The following is a 25,082-nucleotide window of genomic DNA, read 5'->3' as shown; positions in this document are numbered from 1 at the left end:
GGAGCCTGATTGGCTGACTATAGTTTGATGTTCAACTTACATTCTAGCGCCATTTCAAAATGGCTGATGTGGCTTCTGCTACCTAGCATGGGGACGAAAATGGCAGCTTTCCAAAAAAACTATCAGTCGTTCAAACTTCCCGGTGTAACAGTTGGGATAATGGGACAATTTGGAGTGCACTGCATTTCTCACCCCTATATTGAGGTAGGTTTTCTGAGCCATATCTCATGCTAGCTCCCCGGTGTCTTGATCTACACAGTCATGCTGTCCGACCTTAGTGCAGCTGTGTAACGGCGGCCTTCCCTCTCTTCACTAGAAGAGGGGGTGAAACAGGGATCGGACCAACACGCAGCGTAGCCAGTGCTCAACATGTTTAATTAACAAAAACTACAGTGAACACTAAACAAATACAAAATAACAAAAGTGGCAAACCGATACAGACCTATCTGGTGCAGAATACAAACACAGAGACAGGAAACAACCACCCACAATCCCCAACACAAAACAAGCCACCTATATATGATTCTCAATCAGGGACAACGATTGACAGCTGTCTCTGATTGAGAACCATATTAGGCTGAACACAGAAACAGACGAACTAGACACACAACATAGAATTCCCACCCAGCTCACGTCCTGACCAACACTAAACAAGCAAAACACATAAGAACTCTGGTCAGGACGTTACAAGCTGTAGCAAGCGGGCTGAATCTGCTGACTAAAAGCATAATGTCATGATCCACAGTCCAAATGCCTTTCCCCTATTCCCCTTGCCCTATTTAGTGCTAGGTTCCCTAAGTCTAACTGAATGACAGCCACTGAAAGTCTCATTAAAGTCCCTGTAGAGTAGACGGTGTAAATCTGTTCTCCACTTTCTCTCCTCAGAGACAGACTATGCTAGGCAGGCTAGCGTTCAGCAGGCTGCCTGGTGGTTGAGCTGAGTTCATTCCTGTCAGCCAGTGAAAGGTTAACCTGACTGCAGCTCAAGGAAGAGGTCACGTTGGGTTGTGTCACCCCTCCCATTCCTCTCACACAAAACCTCATGTTAGCACTGAACCCGCTGGCTATCGCACGCTCCTCTCCAAACCCCTAGCCAGCCAACAAAGTCAAAGCTATTTAATCCCCTGTGAGCGGGGGAGAGAGAGAAAAAATGCAGAATAAAAGAGAATGGGTTTTTATTCAGACCTACTGTGCAGTTTGGGGCTGGCAAGGTTCCCACATGCTCCTCACAGTCTAGGCTAAATCCAAGTACATCTCTCTCACCACTCCCTCTACTAACTAGCCACCCATTTCCTCCTCTAGTGTCCCCCCACAGCCCGCCCCTTCCGTCCACAGCCAAGACCGCCCCACTTTAAATAGAGTTGACTTCCTGTTCACCTTTGACCTCCACTAGATACCACCCACTCCTGGCAGGCCTCCACTACCAGCAGGCAGATGAGGCCGGATGACTGGAGGAACAGAGAGAGGCAGTCATAAAGAGAGAGATAGGCAGTCAGAAAGAGCTAGGGAGAGACAGAGCGAGAGACAGGCTATGTGCACACTGCCCACAAAATGAGGTAGAAACTGAGCTGCACTTCCTAACCTCCTGCCAAATGTATGACCATATTATAAACACATATTTCCCTCAGATTACACAGGCCCCCAAATAATTTGAAAACAAATACTTTTTTGATAAACTCCCATATCTATTAGGTGAAATACCACAGTGTGCAATCGCAGCAGCAAGATTTGTGACTTGTTGCCACAAGAAAAGGGCAACCAGTGAAGAACAAACACTATTGTAAATACAATCTATACTTATGTTTAATTATTTTCCATTTTGTACTTTAACTATTTGCACATTATTACAACACTGTATGTCTTTATTATTTTGGAACTTTTGTGAGTCTAATGTTTACTGTACATTTGTTATTGTTTATTTCACTTTTGTTTATTATCTATTTCACTTGCTTAGGCAATGTAAACATATGTTTCCCATGCCAATAAAGCCCCTTAAATTGAACATTGAATTGAGAGATGAGAGAGACTGATAGACCTACTGACCAGAGAGAGAGCCAACCGCAGCCAGAGAAACAGCCAATCATCTCTCAGCCTCGTGGAGAGCAGGTTTCCCAGCGGCAGGGGGCCCCTCCCCCTCCAAAGAGTAGAGTAGTGACTTGGTGTCAGGTTTCAGGACTGACTGCAGCACTCTCTGCCTGGCTGACTGGCTGGCTGGCTGGCTGGGAGTTACATAAACATCACCCAGGAAGGTCAGGAAGCAACAAAGACAGCAATTCAGTGGGGGCTGACAGCCACAGACACTCTTGGCTGAGTCGGCTTCACACACATTGGCCAGGTCGCAGTTGCAAATGAGAACTTGTTCTCAACTAGCCTACCTGGTTAAATAAAGGTGAAATTTAAAAAAAAAACATGGCCTCCCTGAACCCCCCCACTTTAGTTTCAAGGCACCCAGAGGCCAGAGGAGGGGGTGAGGGGAGAGAGAGGTCGGGGAGTCAAAGAATAAACCTAAACCACTGATGCACTGAGTCAGACAGGAGGCACCTGCTGTACAGCACAGCAGCTCATCATCAGCTATTCAACCACCAGGGTGTGCCTACTGCCACATCAAAAGGCTATTTGTTTGTAATGGGGCTGTCATGCAGTAAGTTAGAGTCGTGGACTGCATCACGTGTGAGGACAGATAAGGGTATGCACAACCCATGGTGAGATTGTTCTCTGCCAACTACATCTAGTAGCCTAGTTGTTGTCTATAATAGCGTTTCCCAAACTCGGTTCTGAGGCCTCCCTGGGTGCACGTTTTGGTCTTTTCCCTAGCACTACACAGCTGATTCAAATAATCAAAGCTTGATGATTAATGAAACGTGCACCCTGGAGGGGGGTCCCAGGACCGAGTTTGGGAAACCCTGGTCTATAAAATGAAAGATAATTTTTTCACGATTGTCTCCATTTAGAAGAATAAAACATCACTGTTTTCATTTATTTGACTGAATCAGGTTATTACTACCCTAAAGGGTAGAGGTCGACCGATTAATCGGAATGGACGATTAAATCGGGGCCGATTTCAAGTTTTCATAACAATTGGAAATCTGTATTTTTGGGCGCCGATTTGCCGTTTTTTTTTTTTACACCTTTATTTAATCTTTATTTAACTAGGCAAGTCAGTTAAGAACACATTCATATTTTCAATAACGGCCTAGGAACGTTCTGCCTTCAGGGGCAGATTGACACAGTTTTTACCTTGTCAGCTCGGGGGATTCAATCTTGCAACCTTACAGTTAACTAGTCCAATGCTCTAACACCTGATTACATTGCACTCCACGAGGAGCCTGCCTGTTAGCGAATGCAGTAAGCTAAGGTAAGTTGCTAGCTAGCATTAAACTTATAAAAAACAATCAATCAATGACTGTCATTGCTCCAATGTGTACTTAACCATAAACATCAATGCCTTTCTTAAAATCAATACACAAGTATATATTTTTAAACCTGCATATTTAGCTAAAAGAAATCCAGGTTAGCAGGCAATATTAACCAGGTGAAATTGTGTCACTTCTCTTGCATTCATTGCACGCAGTCAGGGTATATGCAACAGTTTGGGCCGCCTGGCTCTTTGCGAACTAATTTGCCAGAACTTTACGTAATTATGACAACATTGAAGGTTGTGCAATGTAACAGGAATATTTAGACTCATGGATGCCACCCGTTAGATAAAATACGGAACGGAGAAGTGGGGGAGGGATAAAGGGGGGGAATAAGTGGGGGGTGACATCTACCCTCTTTCTTTCTACCTGTCCCTGTTCTGTTTGTCTTGTTTTGTAATATTTGTTTTGTACCCAGAACTCTGGGTCTTTTTGTTTCTGTCTGCTCTTTTATGTTAAGATAAGAATTGTATACCTGTCTTTTATACCTATACACCATTCTTGTGTGTGTTCAATAAAAAATATTTGAACGTAAATTACAGAACGGAATAAACGTTTTGTTTTCGAGGTGATAGTTTCCTGATTAGTCAAAGGTATATGGTTTAGAGAGAAATAGTCGACACGTTATAATTCCTGTAATAACTTGCGGCTGAATTTGAAAGGGGTTCCTTCGTTATTTTACCGTTCATGTCTTCCATAGAGAATGTCTTGATCTACTTCAAATAAGGTCTGTGTTTCGTGCAGGCTTAAACCGCCTCGACGTTTTGATACCCGTGTAAATCTCACTAGGATAAGGTAACGTTTGTCAACATATTTTCATAAATCCACTCTACAATTTTTTTTATCTTCGCTTATATTTAGCCAATATTGATCAGAGTTACCTTGTCCTATGGATATCTACACAGTTATAAAATTGGCACGGTGATGTAAGCCTACACGAAACACAGACCTTATTTTAAGTGAATCTAAAAATATCCTATGGAATAAATGAAGGAACCGCTTTTCAGATTTTGCTAGGTGTCATGGGAATTATGACTCGCACTTTGGTTGTCAATTCTTACCATGCCCATTATTAAAATAGGATTTCCTGCATATAGAAATTAAAGTTTTTGTTTTCAACATTCATCACAGGTAACTTAAACTCTATTTTTATTCAAACAGTTGAGAGTATTTGTCTCCTAAGCAGACTCTTTAGTATCATTCTCACTTCAGAGCTAACAGAGAGCTAAAAAGTAACAGAGTGCTCCTCTCAATCTAAATAGTGTCATCGTCAACTTCGCTAAAAGAGAGCACAAGGTGCCGCAGTTCTGTCCAATATAATAAGTTATCCCCACTGAGCTCAGTCAAAACAGAAAATGTGTGTCAGTCTGTTTCTTGTGAAAACAGTGAACAACTTGTGAACATTTCTGAATTATAATTAATTCAAATACACCATGACAGCGCAATACACAAGGGGTGGAACAGTGGCAAAGGTACCCACAGGACAAACAGAATAATATTAGTCTGAGGAGAGATTAAATAGCATTAATACAACAAAAGTAATTCTAAACACACCTTTAGTTTACAAAGTTAAACAGATGTATTTTTTCTTCATAATAAGCAGGAGTAATATTCTTAGATCAGAATGACAGCAGACTGTCTAACTGCGGTCTAGTTGGCACCCGCACTTCTAAATCCTGTCCAGTTGGAACAGGTTAGCGTGAATACTGGTCTTTTGGTGAAAACACGGGTATTATTTTGTAAATACTTCATTTTTGTATCATCTTGATGGGTAGGCTAGGCTGATTGAGCGCAAACCAGTGTATCAAATGTACTGCGTTGTACAATTTCAAATGTTTAATTTGTTATCTAATTATTTATTGGTTCTTGAAATTTGAATCTACAATAATTTTTTTGTGAAAGTCTTTTTTGGTTTAGCATTGTGTGCTCTGAATTGCATTGTGTGCTCTGAAAAGAAGCATAAACATCTCTCCTATTGCATATGTATCACTTAAACAGCTACAGTATTCATCAGATATATGAGAAATAGCTTATCCTGTAATTATTATTTTGTTTTCTAAAAAAAAGATGATAAATCTGTGATAAATCTGCAACATAGTCAGTTGTATGTTTTTATTTTTGTGTTAAAATCTATATTTGAAGAAGCATAAACATGCTTAAACATAAACATGCATAAACAAATATAGATTTTAACACAAAAATAAAAACATACAACTGACTATGTTGCAGATTTATCATTGATTTATCATGAAAAAGAAGCATAAACATCTCTCCTATTGCATATGTATCACTTAAACAGCTACAGTATTCATCAGATATATGAGAAATAGCTTATCCTGTAATTATTATTTTGTTTTCTAAAAAAATAAAATAAGTATCATAACAAAAAAAGTCTGAAATCACAAATGCTCATATTCCTGCCATCTTTCTGAGCGATACAAAATTAATCTGTACAGGCGCAGTCTGGTTGAAAGGCCCTGTGTGTGTGTTAAAGACCCTCTTTACGATGACGTAAAGAGCCCTTGTTGAAACACTGTGCGATGTTAACGGTGAGAAATCGCAGAATGGTGATTTTACTAAATGACTGAAGAGTTTGACTGTGTGATATTAGGTGGCTTCTTGTGTAAATATTTTCCGTCTGGATTTTAATGATTTGTATGTCACCAAACCGTAAATGGTCGCCGTGTCTAAACACATATGGGACACAATTTTAGGGATTTTAAATGATATTATTAGTAACCAATCAGATCAATAGGACTGTAGATGTTTTCAAAGTGAGGAGAAAAAGACAGGAAATGTTGATATTTTGAGACGAAACAAAACAAACCTTTAGTATGGTAGGTTTTCTGATTCTCCTGATTCTCCTATTATAATTCAGAAATGTTCACAAGTTGTTCACTGTTTTCACAAGAAACAGACTGACACACATTTTCTGTTTTGACTGAGTTTAAAAAAAAAAAAGTATCATGACAAAAAAGTCTGAAATCACAAATGCTCATATTCCTGCCATCTTTCTGAGCGATACAAAATTAATCTGTACAGGCGCAGTCTGGTTGAAAGGCCCTGTGTGTGTGTTAAAGACCCTCAAACAGCGTGTGTGTATTTATGTATTATATTAAGTTAAAATAAAAGTGTTCATTGTTCATTCAGTATTGTTGGCAATTGTCATTATTACAAAAATGTGTGTGTGTATGATATATATATATATATATATATATATTTAAAAAAAATTTTTTTTTTAAATAAATCGGCCGATTAATCGGTATCGGCTTTTTTTGTCCTCCAATAATCGGTATCGGCATTGAAAAATCATAATCGGTCGACCTCTACTAAAGGGTACTGTGCCTGTCCCATCGATAACCATATGGCAGTGTGCTGTACATAGGCCCACTGAGGACATCTTCGAACAGACCAAGTGAAGTCTAATTCAAATTGCCTTGGTATGATCATATCCAACCAGACCCTTTCATACTGGGCGGCAGGTAGCCTAGTGGTTAGAGCGTTGGACTAGTAACCAAAAGATTGCAAGATCGAATCCCTGTGCTGACAAGGTAAAAAATCTGTTGTTCTGCCCCTGAACAAGGCAGTTAACCCACTGTTCCTAGGCTGTCATTGCAAATAGGAATTTGTTCTTTACTGACTTGCCTAGTTAAATAAAGGTGTCTTCACAATGACTGGGAACAAAGGCCCTCTGTCTAGAAGTCAGTCTCTCTGTGTGACTAACATTGAACAGAACCAGCCCATGTCACAGCCAAGCACAAGCTCCTGAGGACTAGGCCTACAACTGTCTGGGTGGTATACTATATACCGGTATTGATGCATGCTGTTTATTAACTGACAGATTTCCCACGCGTTCCCAACTGTAGGCTATGCCTTGTTATTGGGCTACATTTCACAGCTAGGCACATTGTTTTTAAAGACGCTGTTGCTAAATGATATGCTTTCTCATGGTGTACTAAGCTATTCTGAATTATTTCATTTCTTTCTGAACAGACAGCAGTAACTCTATAACTTTGGCAAATGTATTTCAATTGATCAGGGGTGCTGCAGCTCCTCCAGAACCCTTTGCACAGCTATGATTCTATAAGGAAATAAATGATGAAGTGCAACACTGGAGAGATCAGCGTTGCAGGCTCATTCATGTCTATCAGAGCAGAGAGGCAGAGAGATCATAGAAAGTGAATCTCGTTCCAGTTCTGTGAGAGACACAGGCGTGCTTCACACGCGTTGGTCTCAAACATAGGTTCCAATTTTTGCACAAACCATAAGTCCAACCCAAATCAAGAGACAGGACCAGGCAGTGAGACAGGGCCAGAGACTGGACCAGGCAGTGAGACAAGGCCAGAGACAGGACCAGGCAGTGAGACAGGGCCAGAGACAGGACCAGGCAGTGAGACAGGGCCAGAGACAGGACCAGGCAGTGAGACAGGGCCAGAAACAGGACGAGGCAGTGAGACAGGGCCAGACACAGGACCAGAGTGCGACAGGGCCAGAGACAGGACCAGGGAGTGAGACAGGGCCAGAAACAGGACCAGGCAGTGAGACAGGGCCAGAGACAGGACCAGGCAGTGAGACAGGGCCAGAGACAGGACCAGGCAGTGAGACAGGGCCAGAAACAGGACGAGGCAGTGAGACAGGACCAGACACAGGACCAGAGTGCGACAGGGCCAGAGACAGGACCAGGGAGTGAGACAGGGCCAGAAACAGGACCAGGCAGTGAGACAGGGCCAGAGACAGGACCAGGGAGTGAGACAGGGCCAGAAACAGGACCAGGAAGTGAGACAGGGCCAGAGACAGAACCACGCAGTGAGACAGGGCTAGAGACAGGACCAGGCAGTGAGACAGGGCCGGACACAGGACCAGAGTGCGACAGGGCCAGAGACAGGACCAGGGAGTGAGACAGGGCCAGAGACAGGACCAGGCAGTGAGACAGGGCCAAAGACAGGACCAGGGAGTGAGACAGGGCCAGAAACAGGACCAGGGAGTGAGACAGGGCCAGAGACAGAACCACGCAGTGAGACAGGGCTAGAGACAGGACCAGGCAGTGAGACAGGGCCAGACACAGGACCAGAGTGCGACAGGGCCAGAGACAGGACCAGGGAGTGAGACAGGGCCAGAAACAGGACCAGGCAGTGAGACAGGGCCAGAGACAGGACCAGGGAGTGAGACAGGGCCAGACACAGGACCAGAGAGTGCGACAGGGCCAGAGACAGGACCAGGGAGTGAGACAGGGCCATAAACAGGACCAGGCAGCGAGACAGGGCCATAAACAGGACCAGGCAGCGAGACAGGCCCAGAGACAGGACCAGGGAGTGAGACAGGGCCAGAGACAGGACCAGGGAGTGAGACAGGGCCAGAAACAGGACCAGGCAGCGAGACAGGCCCAGAGACAGGACCAGGGAGTGAGACAGGGCCAGAGACAGGACCAGGGAGTGAGACAGGGCCAGAGACAGGACCAGGGAGTGAGACAGGGCCAGAGACAGGACCAGGGAGTGAGACAGGGCCAGAGACAGGACCAGGGAGTGAGACAGGGCCAAAGACAGGGCCAGAGACAGCCAGTGAGACAGGACTAGGGGGTGAGACAGGGCCAGAGACAGGCATTGAAACAGGGCCAGAGACAGGCAGTGAGACAGGACTAGGGGGTGAGACAGGGCCAGAGACAGGCAGTGAGACAGGGCCAGAGACAGGCAGTGAGACAGGACTAGGGGGTGAGACAGGGCCAGAGACAGGCAGTGAGACAGGACTAGGGGGTGAGACAGGGCCAGAGACAGGCAGTGAGACAGGGCCAGAGACAGCCAGTGAGACAGGACTAGGGGATGAGACAGGGTTAGAGACAGGCAGTGAGACAGGGCCAGAGACAGGCAGTGAGACTAGGACAGGGGGGTGGGCACCACTCTATCCCCTGATGCCCTGCCTGTTCAGCAAACACACTATCTGTTGGCTCTTCACACACCAGTGGACATGAATAGAGCAGTCTACCCATAAGCATCAACCCAAGGGTGGATGTTGACACAGACTGAAGGGAAGCTGGGCCTGTTCGCTGGTGTTCCATGTCCCATTTCAATTAGCGGATGGACAAATTGGACAAATTGGCTGCTGGGTCAAAACACCAGTCTGTGCTTGAGTATTTCAGCCTACCTGTTAGTCTAAGTGGTAGAGTTGAGAGAGACAGAGCTATGCTGTAGAGACAGGGTAAAAACCTAGCGACTTGTGAGTCACCATTCACCAGAGAGTAGTTGTGTGTGTGTGTGTGTGTGTGTGTGGGTGTGTGCGTGAGTGCGTGCGTGCGAGCACTTGTTTACAATTTACAGAGCCAGTCAGAGATAGTTCTGATGAGTGCTGAGCTGCATGTGCCAGCACTAGGGCCATGGAAGGGAACAGACACACTGTGCTGCTGATGATCAGATGTGGGTTCAAACACTATTTGAAATATTTAGCCTGCCTGGAGTTCCAGAATGGTGGGGTTAGTAGTTTTGGGACTATTCTATTGGTTCCATTAATCAAGCACAGTTTAAGTATTTGACCTAATATCAAATAGTATTTGAACCCAGGTCTGACATACAGTGTGACTGCTGACGGTCCTCTTTGCCTGGCTGTCTGAGTCACTGTGGAAACAGGCTCAGAGAGGTGTGTGGATGGATGTTGCTATGCTACTGGCCAGCTCTGCTCCAGGATCCGCCTTGTGCCTGTCAGAGCCAGAGCAGCACACTAATGCACTCTCTACCTCTCTCTGTGTCTGTCATTAGCCTCCCTCCCTCCTTCTCTCTCTCTCTCTCTCCCCCTCCTCTCCCTCACTCACTACTCCCTCTGTCCATCTCTATCCTCTCTCCCTCCCCCTCCTCCTCTCCTCTCCTCTCCCTCACTCACTCACTCACTCACTCCCTCCGTCCGTCTCTATCCTCTCTCCCTCCCCCTCCTCTCCCTCACTCACTACTCCCTCTGTCCATCTCTATCCTCTCTTCCTCACTCACTACTCCCTCTGTCCATCTCTATCCTCTCTCCCTTCCCCTCCCCTCCTCTCCCTTACTTACTACTCCCTCCGTCCGTCTCTATCCTCTCTCCCTCCCTCCCCCTCACTCACTACTCCCTCTATCCATCTCTATCCTCTCTCCCTCCCTCTCCTCTCTCTCACTCACTACTCCCTCTGTCCATCTCTATCCTCTCTCCCTCCCCCTCCTCTCCCTCTCTCTCACTCAAAGACACACTAGCACAGAGAAAACCACAACAGCAACCACCCCCACACTCTACACTCTATCTAGCCATGTAGTGAGTGCAGCGCGCAGAAGCAAGACAGACAGACAGGCAGTGTCTCTAGCCTCTAGCCTGCCCTGACCCACATCTATAGCCTTGAGTACGCTTAGTTACTGTAAGTCCTGGAGACACTGCTGCCACTATTAATCAGGCCCTGGGACACAGCTAGGCTACTGTAGTTACCTGTTGTCTGTCTATGCCCCAAAATGGCACCCTATTCTCTTTTTAGTGCACTACTTTTGACCAGGGCTTTGGTCAAATATAGGGAAACGGGTGCCATTTGGGACACAATACTGAGAGGATAGCTAGAATAGGCTGTATTATTATCATTTAAAGGAGGGCTGAGCATCCTTCCCCTCCCTCACTCCCTTCCTCCACCTCCCCCCTGATTGCAGGTGCACCAAATATGCTCATGCTCTTCCAGGGCTAGTTAAACATTACATGGGTGGGTGGCTGGCGTCTGGCTGCTGAGAGGAGTGAAAGCATGGCAAGGCTCTCTCTAGTCTCTACGTCAGTGCAAGAGATTTATCCATTAACGTATCTGTCACAAATACATGTCTCACTGTCAATTCTTTCAATTAATTTCCAACATAGTTGGAACTGAATAGATAAAACAACCTGGATGAGATGCAGATATAGATTTAAATGGGAATGGAATGAGAAATAATTTGACAATTTGCTTGACCAATCCCCTCCTGCCCATGTGGTCAAGTGGAAGGACAACTATTAGCACCAACAACCACAACTATTCTATACATCCGCAATGTGTATTTCTTCCCCTGTAGTAATACATTAAAGCTGCAATATGTAACTTTTTGAATGACCTGACCAAATTCACATAGAAATGTGACATAGATCTGTCATTCTCATTGAAAGCAAGAAGTCGTAGATCTGTTCTATGTGGGCTATTTCTACGCTTTCCGTTCTTAAGTTTCATTTTTGCATCTTTTACCTACAGTTTTATACACCAGCTTCAAACAGCTGAAAATACAATATTTTGGGTTATGGGAAATATATTTCACAGTGGTTTAGATGGTACGATGACTCTCTACACTATACTTGCTTGTTTTGTCACATAAACTGAAATTAGAATTGTAGCAACCAGGAAATGGCAGAGTGATTTCTGCATAGTGCATCTTTAAATAGATGAATGAAGGAGAACTCTGCGGAATCTGGATTACAAGGTACTTCATCCATATCATCCTTTCTGAGTCTGTCAGCATATGTCAGCCTAGCCAGCCTCAGACTGAATGCAAGTGTTAATGGCCCAGTGGGTTTACCTGTTTCTTGTAGTCCATGGATATGGAGATCCTGTCTTCCTCCTTCATCTCTTCTTCTTCCTCTCCCTTTCCATTCCTCTCTCCATCCCCACCATTGGTCCAGGAACAGTTGGAGTCGTGGTGGTCGTGCTGACCGAGGGCAGCCTCCAGCTGAGGCAGCAGCTCATCAGCCAGCAGGTCCGGAGCCTCCAGGCCCTCAAAGCCCCCTCCTTGGGCCTCCACCTCCCCTTGCAGCCCTGCCAGGCTAACCTCTAGAGACACGTAGCCGTTAGTGGTAGTGGTGCTGGCCGGAGGTCTGGTAACTTCCAAGTTAGATCCACAGTTCTGGGGATGGTGCTGGTCTGGAACGAGCTGGCTGACTGCACTGGGGTAGCAGCTCATGGCCTGGCCAAACATCTCAGATGAGTCGTAGTTCCCTAAGGTCTGCCTGGAGCAGCGCAGAGCCCGGAAGGGACATTCGTCCTCAGCCTGGCTGACTGGGACCTGCTCGGGCTGGTGATGCTGAGTCATCCCTGGAGCAGACGAAAACGCACATCCAGCTCCCACGAGAGAGAGTTCAGGCACTGAGGAGGGCAGGGGAGTGGTGGTGGTGATCATGGACACTGGAGCTAAAGAGAGAGGCTGGCTCAGGCTGGAGATGCCAGGCTGTCCCTGGCCAGGGAAGGAGTACTGGGAGGGAGGGTAGGCGGTGGTGGAGCTCACTGAGCAGGAGGACAGGGTGTGAGCCATCGGGGAGCAGGTCTGCATGGAGAAGGACATGCTAGAGCCCTCTGGCCCTACCCCAGGAAAGGCCCCCTGAGTCCCCTGCACCAGCTGGTAGCCACCCTGCTGTGGTGGGGTTCCAGCCAGCGAGGCATTGGGGGTTTCCAGATTAGCTTTGGCCAGAGCCCCTGAGTTAGGCACAGCCCTGGAGTGGAACTGGGTTCCCCCGATGGTAAGCTGTTGGTTGTGGGGAGCTGGCTGTTGGTTGGCCTGGTGGAAGGGGAAGCTGTGGTGCTGCTGGGGCAGAGACTGAGGGTTCACTACCTGTTGATGAAGGTGCTGCTGCTGCCGCTGGTTCAGAAGCTGGTGTTGCTGCTGCTGAAGTTGTTGTTGACAAGGGTGGTGCTGCTGCTGTGGCTGTTGCTGTCGGAGGTGATGCTGTTGGTTGTGGAGTTGCTGCTGCTGTTGTTGATGTAGTTGTTGTTGTTGCTGGGGCACTGAGTGGTAGAGGTTCCCGTTCTGGTCCTGGTTGCCCCACATGGGGCTGCTGTTGGAAAACAACGCGTTGGATTGGGGTGCCTGACCAATTGAGCGTCCATGGAACTGGGTATGCTGTGCTGCTATCATCCCTCCACCACCCACACCCTCAGAGCCAGCGAAGGGCTGTCCCATGGAGTTCTGAGCCTTCATGCCCGGAAAATGCCCCATCTGCTGTCCATAAGTCATGCTCTGTTGGGTGGAGGAGGGCATGGAGGTGGGGATCATCCCAGGTTGTTTCCCTGCCCCCATCGGCTCCACCTGTAGGGGCTCAAAGCCTGCGCTGAGGTTGAGCTCATCCACCAGCGAGGGTCCAGGGGGGAAGCCCTCCTCAGCCAACCCGTCCAGCCCTCCCACAAACAGGTTGGGGTCGTCAAAGAAGTCCATGATGGGATCTGTCATGGCCAAGGGGCCAGGGTCAGTCTTCCGGAGACCAGTCCCCCACGTTGGACCTCTGCTGGGTTCTAGCTGGTGCTGAGGAGCGTCACGTGTTACTGAGCTACAGTATGTCCATCACAGACTGGCTCTGGAGAGAAAAACGAAGACAAAACCTCAAGTCAGATTTAACAGAGAGAAGAAAAACATGCATCTTTAAACATGTCTCGTTCATACTGAGCTGTGTGTGGGCTGCACAATAAAGACATTTTCAGTTGTCAAATAGATTTTATGCAATTTAGCCCGTCTCTTTTTGATGTTCATCCTGTGTTTTTCAAATCAATACACTTCTAGTTGTTTTCAAGATCTCCATACACCTCTACCTCATATACACTACAATAAGCAATTTATTACCATAACAGACGCTCTCAGCCACGTAAACGTCATCAGTGAAAACAGCGGCTGCCAAAAAGCCAAGTAATGGCTAGGTCAGACAGGCCTGGGATAAATTTGGCACCGTCAATTATCTCTGGTTGGCAGCAGGTAGTTGTGTGGTAACGCATCTGATCTGATCTAAACTGAACCAACTGCCAGACAGACCAGCAGCCAGGTGCCTCTAGTCTTCCTCGGTTCAAAGCCCCCTGATCCGATCAGCCTCAGCCCTGTGACTGTGCTGTGCCTGCTATCTACCGAGCCGTCTGTCTGCTAGTAGCTACTGAATGTGTGGGAGGAAGGTGCAGACAGACAGATAGACAGCTGATGCTGTTTGTGTCAACAGCCAGGGAGGTTGGCTCAGGATGCATCTAACCACAGACCAATAGAAGATGACGGAACACTTGTGTTAGTCAAGACCTGCTGACTCATACTCACCACACACACTCACCTCACTACAAACACTTTGACATGTTCTGAATGTACAGTCATGGCTCTCACAAGTCTTCTGATACAGAGGGGGGGCATACAACTGAGATCCAATGCTTCAACCACAACTCGTGAACCTCTGCTAAGGTTAAGTGGGGTAGTGGGTAGGCTTGGGCGGTATACCGTATATACCATATAGCGGGGTATTTGGAAATAGCCACGGGATTGTTTTTCAATACCGTTAACTATTTCTTTGAAGTTTTTCTATATATTTTAATATTTGTAGCTACTTTGTAAGTAAATACCTGCAGTCAACTAGGGCAATATGTTAGAAGATAAAGCGTTCTTCATTTCACTTGTCACATTATTTTACATTATGAAGCTCACCGTAGTTCCCCAGAACAGTTGAGCCAGTCATGTGTTTGTTTGTAAATGGCACAAAGCGGGAGCAGTTGAGTTGAGCTGTGTCAATTGACAGGGGTTGAGTTTTAAATTGAAAGTCAAGTGTTTTTTTGCTTCAATAGAGTGATCAGGGACGTGCAACTATAGTTTTCCTTCACATTAAATATATTACTGCAACACATTCAGCAGAATATAGCTTCATTTTCATCAGACGACAACAGAAGCGCAACGCTATTAGGCTGGCAGCCACACAAGTAGACTAAATGAGCTTACAATGAACATGCAATGTATTTTTTGCAAAAACAATGCATGGCCATCATATTTCTGTTTATTATAGAAAGAATGTAGCTAGCTACATTTCCTAATGTTTTTCTTAAAGTTAATCTGGAGCAAAGTAGGCTGGCTACACCGAGAAAAGTAGGGGAGAAAAGTAGGCTGGCTACACCGAGAAAAGTAGGGGAGAAAAGTAGGCTGGCTACACCGAGAAAAGTAGGGGAGAAAAGTAGGCTGGCTACACCGAGAAAAGTAGGGGAGAAAAGTAGCTTCATCAGAACGCTGTCTGCTGATAGAACGCCCTTAGTGAATTCTCACCCGAGTGGAGAAGTGCAACTGAAGCACAAAATTAGTCTGATGCCGAGATTTTTGTTTACAAAATGCAGCAATATAGAAGAATTCTGCATTTAACGTGACCCCTAAGTTTAACTTGATGGTTATCTAAGTAAGTGGCTAAATTCATAAGGTGACGGAGAATCCATCATATTGTGTTGGCTTTCTGCCGTGTTTGAAAAGTCAAAGCCCTTTGGATGAGTTATCTGTACAGCTGCCACTGCTGTCTTTTGATTTCCTTGTGTTTTTTTCTCCTCTCCGTTCTCGGCCTGTCTTCTTCTCTAAGCAGAGCAAGCAGGCCTGTTGCCCTAGAGACTCCAGACTCCACACAGACACAGCGTGTACACATGCTGCTCCAGAACCAGTACTGTTTATTGCACAATGTATCTCGTTCACATTTCGTTTGTAAATGTCCAAACTCACAAAAAATGACATTCAGTAGCTCCTACCTATGTATGTATAACTTTTTTTGCTGAGCTGCCGGTCTTTGAAATATATATTTTTTCCATTTGCGCTTGTTAGCATATTTAGCTAGCAGCCTCCATGGTAAAACAGTACATCTTGGGATGAGAGAAGAACGGTATGAAGATATGAAAATCTGCATACTGCCCAACCCTAGTAGTGGGGCTGTCCCTGGCAATTTTTTTATTTTACCTTTATTTAACTAGGCAAGTCAGTTAAGAACAAATTGTTAGTTTCAATGACGGCCTAGGAACAGTAAGGTTTCTAGGCCACTGCCTGTTCAGGGGCAGAACACCAGATTTGTACCTTGTCAGCTCGGGGATTTGAACTTGCAACCTTTCGGTTACTAGTCCAACGCTCTAACCACTAGCCTGCCGCTATGATGAAACCTTACTTTTTACTCATTGTTACAAAGGCCCAGTATGCCATATGACACAAGCACACAACCAAGACAATACACAAGACTCATACAGGAAGCTTCAAGACTTAACCCTAACCTGGTTACTGTGAATCATTAATGTAGCCTTACTCATCTTCATAAATGACAGCTGTGCTGGACCTCCATTCCATAACAACATGGACAGCTACAGCAGTTAGAACTGTGTTTAACAGGAGCACCAGATAGCAGGGGCCAGATCATATCCCATGCCCAGCTCTTGGCTATACTAGAGCTCTGTTCTCGTGTGACTAGCAGCCAGCCCAGGAGTAGGAGAGTATTCTCTTCTCTTGCAACACAGACCTACAGCTGAGGGCAGGCTAGGCATGAAAAGAGAACTCCCATTGCTCTCAGCCACTTAGCAGGGCTCCATTGTAACTGACAATGAGCAGAATGGCCAGGCCTAATTCTCCCAAACAGACAGGAAAATCTGATCACTCAATTAGAGGTAACATCAGACCAGAATCCTACCCGGGCCGCTCAACGGTCTGAATTAGTAATCAGAGGTAGGTTAGGTAGCTTATCTGAGCAGCATAAAGTTTTTCCTGCTGCTGCTTCTTCGTCTTGTATTAGTTGGAACCAATGAGGAACTGTAGAACCTAAGCTATATGATGTACAATATAACAGGTTATAGACTGTCTATGGTTGAGACTAGGGCTGTCCCACACTAAATAATAGCTTCGACCAATCGACCAATCAACCAATCGATTGAACAGACGACTTTCGTTATACCAAGATATTATTTAGTGTGGGACAGCCCTAGTCTCAACCATAGACAGCCTATAAATGTGCATTTTTCCACATATAGACACACCAATTGTATTAAAATAAAATCAACTATATATGCATTGAGCTTGTCTGATGCTTTAAGAGCAGTTTTTGATTAAATAAGACACAAATGACTCGAGGGAGCCAGAGATGAAGATAATCAGAAGAAGAAAAACTTAACCTGACCATCCTCCTCCCGCTCCTACTGGCTTTCGCAGATTCTGCCGCTACTCTCCTGAAGTTGCCGGTAATAGGCTACTACACGAGTCGGTAACTTTTCTGATGTGGAATAACATTTTATCTTACTATTTCTACCGATCTGCATGCCAGTTATGGTTTTCATATGCACATTTTCGTGTAACAGTTAGATTTAATTTATAATAACGTCTTCGTATGTCAAAATCATTGTCATGTGGTTAATCAAAATTCTATCCAAATCTAAATGAAAATGATACAAATATCCTGATCAAAATAAATATCTTATAAATCACATTGGCTGTGCATGGCCTTTCTGCAACGAACTAGCAACATTGTATCAACTATTAACTAAACATGGGTCCAGCCTGAAGGTCTCACCAGCAAACTAGCAACATTGTATCAACTATTAACTAAACATGGGTCCAGCCTGAAGGTCTCACCAGCAAACTAGCAACATTGTATCAACTATTAACTAGGGTCTGGCCTGAAGCTCATGCTAGCAAACTTGCACCTATGTATAACATCTTCTGGGCCCTCAAAGTTTCCTGCCAGTGAGTTCCGAACAGACACAGCTGTAGGCTATTTGCACAAGAGATAAGAAGTAATCAATGCGCATCCTTACTCAACAATGACAGGAGAGCTCCAAACAAAACACAATGACTAAATTGTAGTAAATAGTAAATTGAATGAAACAAACCAAAACTTGTTTTTCACAAGTGTAGCATAGGTTGTGCACTCCGACAATCAGAACGGTGAAAGACTGAAATAACAATATATTAAAAGCATTTTAAAAAATTACCGTAACCAAACAAACATTGTAGATTAGAAATTATAGGAAGTAACGGCAAATGTACTTACTACTTGTGATATACACTACCGTTCAAAAGTTTGGGGTCACTTAGAAATGTCCTTGTTTATGAAAGAAAAGCACATTTGTTGTCCATTAAAATAACATCAAATTGATCAGAAATACAGTGTAGACATTGTTAATGTTGTAAATTACTATTGTAGCTGGAAACGGCAGATTTTTTATGGAATATCTACATAGGCATACAGAGGCCCATTATCAGCAACCATCACTCCTGTGTTCCAATGGCACGTTGTGTTAGCTAATCCAAGATTATAATTTTAAAAGGCTAATTGATCAATAGAAAACTCTTTTGCAATTATGTTAGCACAGCTGAAAACTGTTGTTCTGATTAAAGAAGCAATAAAACTGGCCTTCTTTAGACTAGTTGAGTATCTGGAGCCTAAGCATTTGTGGGTTCAATTACAGGCTCAAAATGGTCCGAAACAAAGACTTTCTTCTGAAACTCATCAGTATGTTCTTGTCCTGAGAAATGAAGACTATTCCATGCAAGAAATTGCCAAGAAACTGAAGATCTCGTACAACGCTGTGTACTACTATCTTCACAGAACAGCGCAAACTGGCTCTAACCAGACTAGAAAGAGGAGTGGAAGGCCCAGGTGCACCACTGAGCAAGAGGAAAAGTACATACTTTTTTAAAACTTTTTTTCTCCACCTTTATTAAACCAGGTAGGCCAGTTGAGAACAAGTTATTATTTACAACTGCGACCTGGCCAAGATAGAGCAAAGCAGTGCGACACATACAACACAGAGTTACACATGGGATAAACAAACGTACAGTCAATAACACAATAGAAAAGTCTATATACAGTGTGTGCAAACATAGTAAGATTAGGGAGGTAAGACAATAAATAGGCCATAGAGGCGAAATAATTACAATTTAGCAATTAAACACTGGAGTGATAGATGTGCAGAAGATGAATGTGCAAGTAGAGATACCAGGGTGCAAAGAAGAAGAAAAGAAAAAATAACAACATGGGGACGAGGTAGTTGGGTGGGGTATTTACGATGGGCTATGTACAGGTGCAATGATCGGTAAGATGCTCTGACAGCTGATGCTTAAAGTTAGTGAGGGAGAAATAAGTCCCCAGCTTCAGTGATTTTTGCAATTCGTTCCAGTCATTGGCAGCAGCGGACTGGAAGGAAAGGCGGCCAAAGAGTAGTTGGATTTGGGGGTGACCAGTGAAATATACAGTTGAAGTCGGAAGTTTACATGCACTTAGGTTGGAGTCATTAAAACTCGTTTTTCTACCACTCCAGAAATGTCTTATTAACAAACTATAATTTTGGCAAGTCGGTTAGGACATCTACTTTGTGCATGACACAAGTAATTATTCCAACAATTGTTTACAGACAGATTATTTCACTTATAATTCACTGTATCACAATTCCAGTGGGTCAGACGTTTACATACACTAAGTTGACTGTGCCTTTAAACAGCTTGGAAAATTCCCAAAAATTATGTTATGGCTTTAGAAGCTTCTGATACGCTAATTGACATAATTTGAGTCAATTGGAGGTGCACCTGTTGATGTAATTCAAGGCCTACCTTCAAACTCAGTGCCTCTTTGCTTGACATCATGGGAAAATCAAAAGAAATCAGCCAAGACCTCAGAAAAAAAATTGTAGACCTCCACAAGTCTGGTTCATCCTTGGAAGCAATTTCCAAACGCCTGAAGGTACCACGTTCATCTGTACAAACAATAGTACGCAAGTATAAACACCATGGGACCACGCAGCTGTCATACCACTCAGGAAGGAGACACGTTCTGTCCCCTAGAGATGAATGTACTTTGGTGTGAAAAGTGCAAATCAATCCCAGAACAACAGCAAAGGACCTTGTGAAGATGCTGGAGGAAACAGGTACAAAAGTATCTATATCCACAGTAAAACAAGTCCTATATCGACATAACCTGAAAGGCCGCTCAGCAAGGAAGAAGACACTGCTCCAAAACCGCCATAAAAAACACAGGCTACGGTTTGCAACTGCACATGGGGGACAAAGATCGTACTTTTTGGAGAAATGTCCTCTGGTCTGATGAAACAAAAATAGAACTGTTTGGCCATAATGATCATCGTTATGTTTGGAGGAAAAAGAGGGACGCTTGCAAGCCGAAGAACACCATCCCAACTGTGAAGCACGGGGGTGGCAGCATCATGTTGTGGGGGTGCTTTGCTGCAGGAGGGAGTGGTGTACTTCACAAAATAGATGGCATCATGAGGCAGGAAAATTTTGTGGATATATTGAAGCAACATCTCAAGACACCAGTCAGGAAGTTAAAGCTTGGATGCAAATGGGTCTTCCAAATGGACAATGACCCCAAGCATACTTCCAAAGTTGTGGCAAAATGGCTAAAGGACAACAAAGTCAAGGTATTGGAGTGGCCATCACAAGCCCTAACCTCAATCCTACAAAAGATGTGTGGGCAGAACTGAAAAAGCGTGTGCGAGCAAGGAGGCCAACAAACCTGACTCAGTTACACCAGCTCTGTCAGGAGGAATGGGACAGAATTCACCCAACTTATTGTGGGAAGCTTGTGGAAGGCTACCCGAAACATTTGACACAAGTTAAACAATTTAAAGGCAATGCTACCAAATACTAATTGAGTGTATGTAAACTTCTGACCCACTGGGAATGTGTTGAAAGAAATAAAAGCTGAAATAAATCATTCTCTCTACTATTATTCTGACATTTCACATTCTTAAAATAAAGTGGTGATCCTAACTGACCTAAGACAGGAAAATTTTACGAGGATTAAATGTCAGGAATTGTGAAAAACTGAGTATAAATGTATTTGGCTAAGGTGTATGTAAACTTCCGACTTCAACTGTACCTGCTGGAGCACGTGCTACGGGTGGGTGCGGCTATGGTGACCAGTGAGCTGAGATAAGGTGGGGCTTTAACTAACAAAGACTTATAGATGACCTGGAGCCAGTAGGTTTGGCGACGAATATGAAGCGGGGCCCAGCCAACGAGAGCGTACACGTCGCAGTGGTGGGTAGTATATGGTGCTTTAGTGACAAAACGGATGGCACTGTGATAGACTACATCCAATTTACTGAGTAGTGTTGGAGACTATTTTGTAAATGACATCACCGAAGTCAAGGATCGGTAGGATAGTCAGTTTTAAGAAGGTATGTTTGGCAGCATGAGTGAAGGATACTTTGTTGTGAAATAGGAAGCCGATTCTAGATTTAATTTTGGATTGGAGATGCCTAATGTGAGTCTGGAAGGGGAGTTTACAGTCTAACCAGACACCATGGTATTTGTAGTTGTCCACATATTCTAAGTCAGAACCGTCGAGAGTAGTGATGCTAGACGGGCGGGCGGGTGCGGGCAGCGAACGGTTGAAGAGCATGCATTTAGTTTTGCTTGCATTTAAGAGCAGTTGGAGGCCACGGAAGGAGTGTTGTATGGCATTGAAGCTCGTCTGGAGGTTTGTTAACACTGTGTCCAAAGATGGGCCAGAGGTATACAGAATGGTGTCATCTGCGTAGAGGTGGATCAGAGAATCACCAGCAGCAAGAGCGACATCATTGATGTATTCAGAGAAAAGTGTCGGCCTGAGAATTGAACCCTGTGGCACCCCCATAGAGACAGCCAGAGGTCCGGACAACAGGCCCTCCGATTTGACACACTGAACTCTATCTGAGAAGTAGTTGGTGAACCAGGCGAGGCAGTCATTTGACAAACCAAGGCTGTTGAGTCTGCCGATAAGAATGCGGTGATTGACAAAGTCGAAAGCCTTGGCCAGGTCGATGAATATGGCTGCACAGTACTGTCTTTTATCGATGGAGGTTATGATATCGTTTAGGACCTTGAGCGTGGCTGAGGTGCACCCGTGACCAGCTCGGAAACCAGATTGCATAGCGGAGAAGGTACGGTGGGATTCGAAATGGTCGGTGATCTGTTTGTTAACTTGGCTTTCGAAGACTTTAGAAAGGCAGGGTAGAATAGATATAGGTCTGTAACAGTTTTGGGTCTAGAGTGTCACCCCCTTTGAAGAGGGGGATGACCGCGGCAGCTTTTCAATCTTTAGGGATCTCAGACAATACGAAGAGTGTCTAGTGTCTAGTTTGAGAAACAGACGCCTCACAAGTCCTCAACTGGCAGCTTCATTAAATAGTACCCGCAAACCACCAGTCTCAACGTCAACAGTGAAGAGGCGACTCCGGGATGCTGGCCTTCTAGGCTGCCAGTTGAGGACTTGTGTCCTCTTGCTCAGTTGTCCACCGGGGCCTCCCACTCCTCTTTCTATTCTGGTTAGAGCCAGTTTGCTTTTCAAAAATATTTCACTTATTGTGTATATTACATTTGTTTTATTTGATGCATTATTATTTTATTCCAAGTCATCTCATCTCTATAGAGTTGCTACCTATGCTGTCTGACAAAATCACTATTTTGTAGTTCTTCAAAGTAAACAAGACATACTTTTATGACTGCTGAATACCAACTATCAATGACTTGATCATGTATTTTCAGGTAGAGCTACTGCAAGAAGCAACAGCCGCTCTCTATATCACCTCACAATCACGCATTCTTCTGTCTCTTCTGTAGCAGGCATGAAAGAAACACAGACTGGACGAGTAGATGCGCAATGGATTATGGTCATTTTAGTTAATTGCCACGTTTTATGTGCTAAACTATGTACAATATTGACCTGTTGGAAACAACAACTCCCTACTCCCTACTAATTGAACCAATTTTTTGGGGGAAATAGCACTACCCTTGGGTGTAGCCTTAGCGGAGTTGCCAACAACCATAAGTTCCGGTTTTCAGGGGAAATGGAAGAGAGAGCCTGTGACACGACTTCCCTTCCATTAACAAGGTGACACTCCATCTTAACTCTTCCTTCACATTTACTAGATTGGTTGAACAGTGCAGAAGGGAACATCTCCAGACATTTATTTTATTTGTATTCTCATCAAGACCAGAATCTTCAGGATCTAGTATCAGGCAGGTTTTTTGGGGAATTGCATGTCGTAGGTAGGCTATGACTTTGCTTATAAATGCTAGGGTTGTGAAGCATCTATGTAGTTCTTATGAAGACTTGATGCAGTCTAGAAAGTCTTTATAAATGACGTTGAACCCAGATCTGCAGTGAAACTAGCTCTAGTTAATATCTGGAGTTAAGTTTTAGCTACAGTGAAACCCACTTTAAAATGTAAAACATAATTCATAGCCAAATCGAATGTAGACTATTTGTTTGGCTGGTTTATCTGTAGGCTCTACCCTCAAAGTATTGGGTAATAACCGGCACACCAATAACAAAAGACCCCCACCTGAATCAAATTTTATTTAGTTAAAAAAGCAACATTGGACAATGGAGATTAATTTCACTGATCAAGGCCATTCCAGAGCACATTCAACAGGTCCCATCATAGTCTGTGCAATATAAATGCATTCGTGTTTTGCTGCGCTTCCTGCTTACATTTAGCCTCCTCCCACTGGTCACACATTGGTTGAGTCAACGTTGTTTACACGTCATTTCAATGAAATTACGTTGAACCAACGTGGAATAGACGTTGAATTGAAGTCTGTGCCCCGTGGGCTAACTACCTCTGCATGCCGCTTGCTTCTTTCTTTGTTTATCATGAGTCTATGCCTCTTTGCCTCAAGTAGCATGATATCACCAACCCACGATACACAACAAATAAATAGGCGTCGTCAATTTCAGAGTCCTTGTGACTTATCTAAGCACCCTCAACAAAAAAAGACAGATAACAAGTGCAGCCACAATAACGACAACGATATAGAGACAGAAACAATGCAGCATCAAACTGTCCAAACTCACAAACCCGTCGTCTGTCGACGATCCAACTCCCTCATGGAATCAGAAATCAAAATAGAATTTGCACAAACTACATCTACGTGCAACGGACATCCATGATAATCATCAATCGGCTTTAATCAACTGACTGCTGATTACACACGTTTGTAAAGACGCTATATAAGAATAATCCCAAGAATAACAGTATTATTACGAAGTAAGAAAGGTTCATAAGTATCCTATTGCATTGTTGAATTTTACTTTAGAATAGCTTCTAGAATCCTAACCAACCCCGGTTTATGTGGCACAGCGAGAATCTGTAACAATGAACCCATGATATAAAGAAGCCAGTCTATAATGGCCACTAACCTCAGCATCCTCTGAGTGCAGCTATGGCTCGTGGCTATCTGAGCATCGAATCTTCACAATAGCCTTGCTGCACCTCCTAGTAAAAGGCTGCTTGCCACTCGATGTGTTTCCATGTCACAACAGGTAACTAGCTACCTAGTTAGAGAAACTAGCTGAATCTTAACTTTCTGAATCTGAAAGTCAGGTGCCAAGCCATAGGGATTTTTTCCCACCATCTGTTCTTCTCGAGACTCGAATCGTACACGTGTCCCCACTTGTCTTTCCTTCCAAGCACCTCTCCTCTCGACTTCAGTGGTGTCGTGACGCCTCTGTTGAGTAGGAGAGGGAAGAGCTGGATGGGGGTCGACAGTCATTCATTAAGAACAATGCAATAGATTGACCACAGACAATTAAACCAGTTGTTGATGGACCCGACCGAGTTTCGTTTTCGTTGAGACCACCGACTGATATCACTTTATCCTCTGCATTCACATTCATGGTAACGATGCAGAGCTGGCTCGAGGCTCGTACCATCACAGCCGGTCGCTGTCAGTTCAGGACCACCATAACGAAGCGCCGTCAATAACTTTAGTAACACGAATGCAATATTTCGAACTGTGAGAACCATTATGGAAATGGAATAACTCACAATGTTCCGGGAGCCATTTGACTGATATTGTAGTTAGCTAGTTGGGTGCTTTTCAGACCGGGATTCTCACTGTTAACGTAATGTTAGTGACCACAGCTGAGCGTCACTGTCTCTCAGTCATTAGAATGACAGTTTGCTCCCAGAGTTAAAAG

General features: G+C 44.4%; 1 protein-coding gene across 1 annotated transcript in view; it reads right to left on the bottom strand.

The window, feature by feature from the left end:
- LOC120025112 (chromodomain-helicase-DNA-binding protein 9-like) overlaps positions 1–25,082 on the bottom strand; it is a 144,962-nt gene that overhangs the window by 119,759 nt on the left and 121 nt on the right. Inside the window, exon 2 of the mRNA XM_038969548.1 lies at positions 11,948–13,712. Within this exon, the coding sequence (XP_038825476.1) occupies positions 11,948–13,588 (1,641 nt within the window). The 5' untranslated portion in view covers positions 13,589–13,712. The remainder of the gene's footprint in view (positions 1–11,947; positions 13,713–25,082) is intronic.

The sequence above is a fragment of the Salvelinus namaycush genome, chromosome 30, assembly GCF_016432855.1.
Source record: "Salvelinus namaycush isolate Seneca chromosome 30, SaNama_1.0, whole genome shotgun sequence".
NCBI lineage: Eukaryota > Metazoa > Chordata > Actinopteri > Salmoniformes > Salmonidae > Salvelinus > Salvelinus namaycush.
The sequence above is the reverse complement of the archived record's forward strand: the minus strand, read 5'-3'. Positions and strand labels throughout refer to the sequence as shown.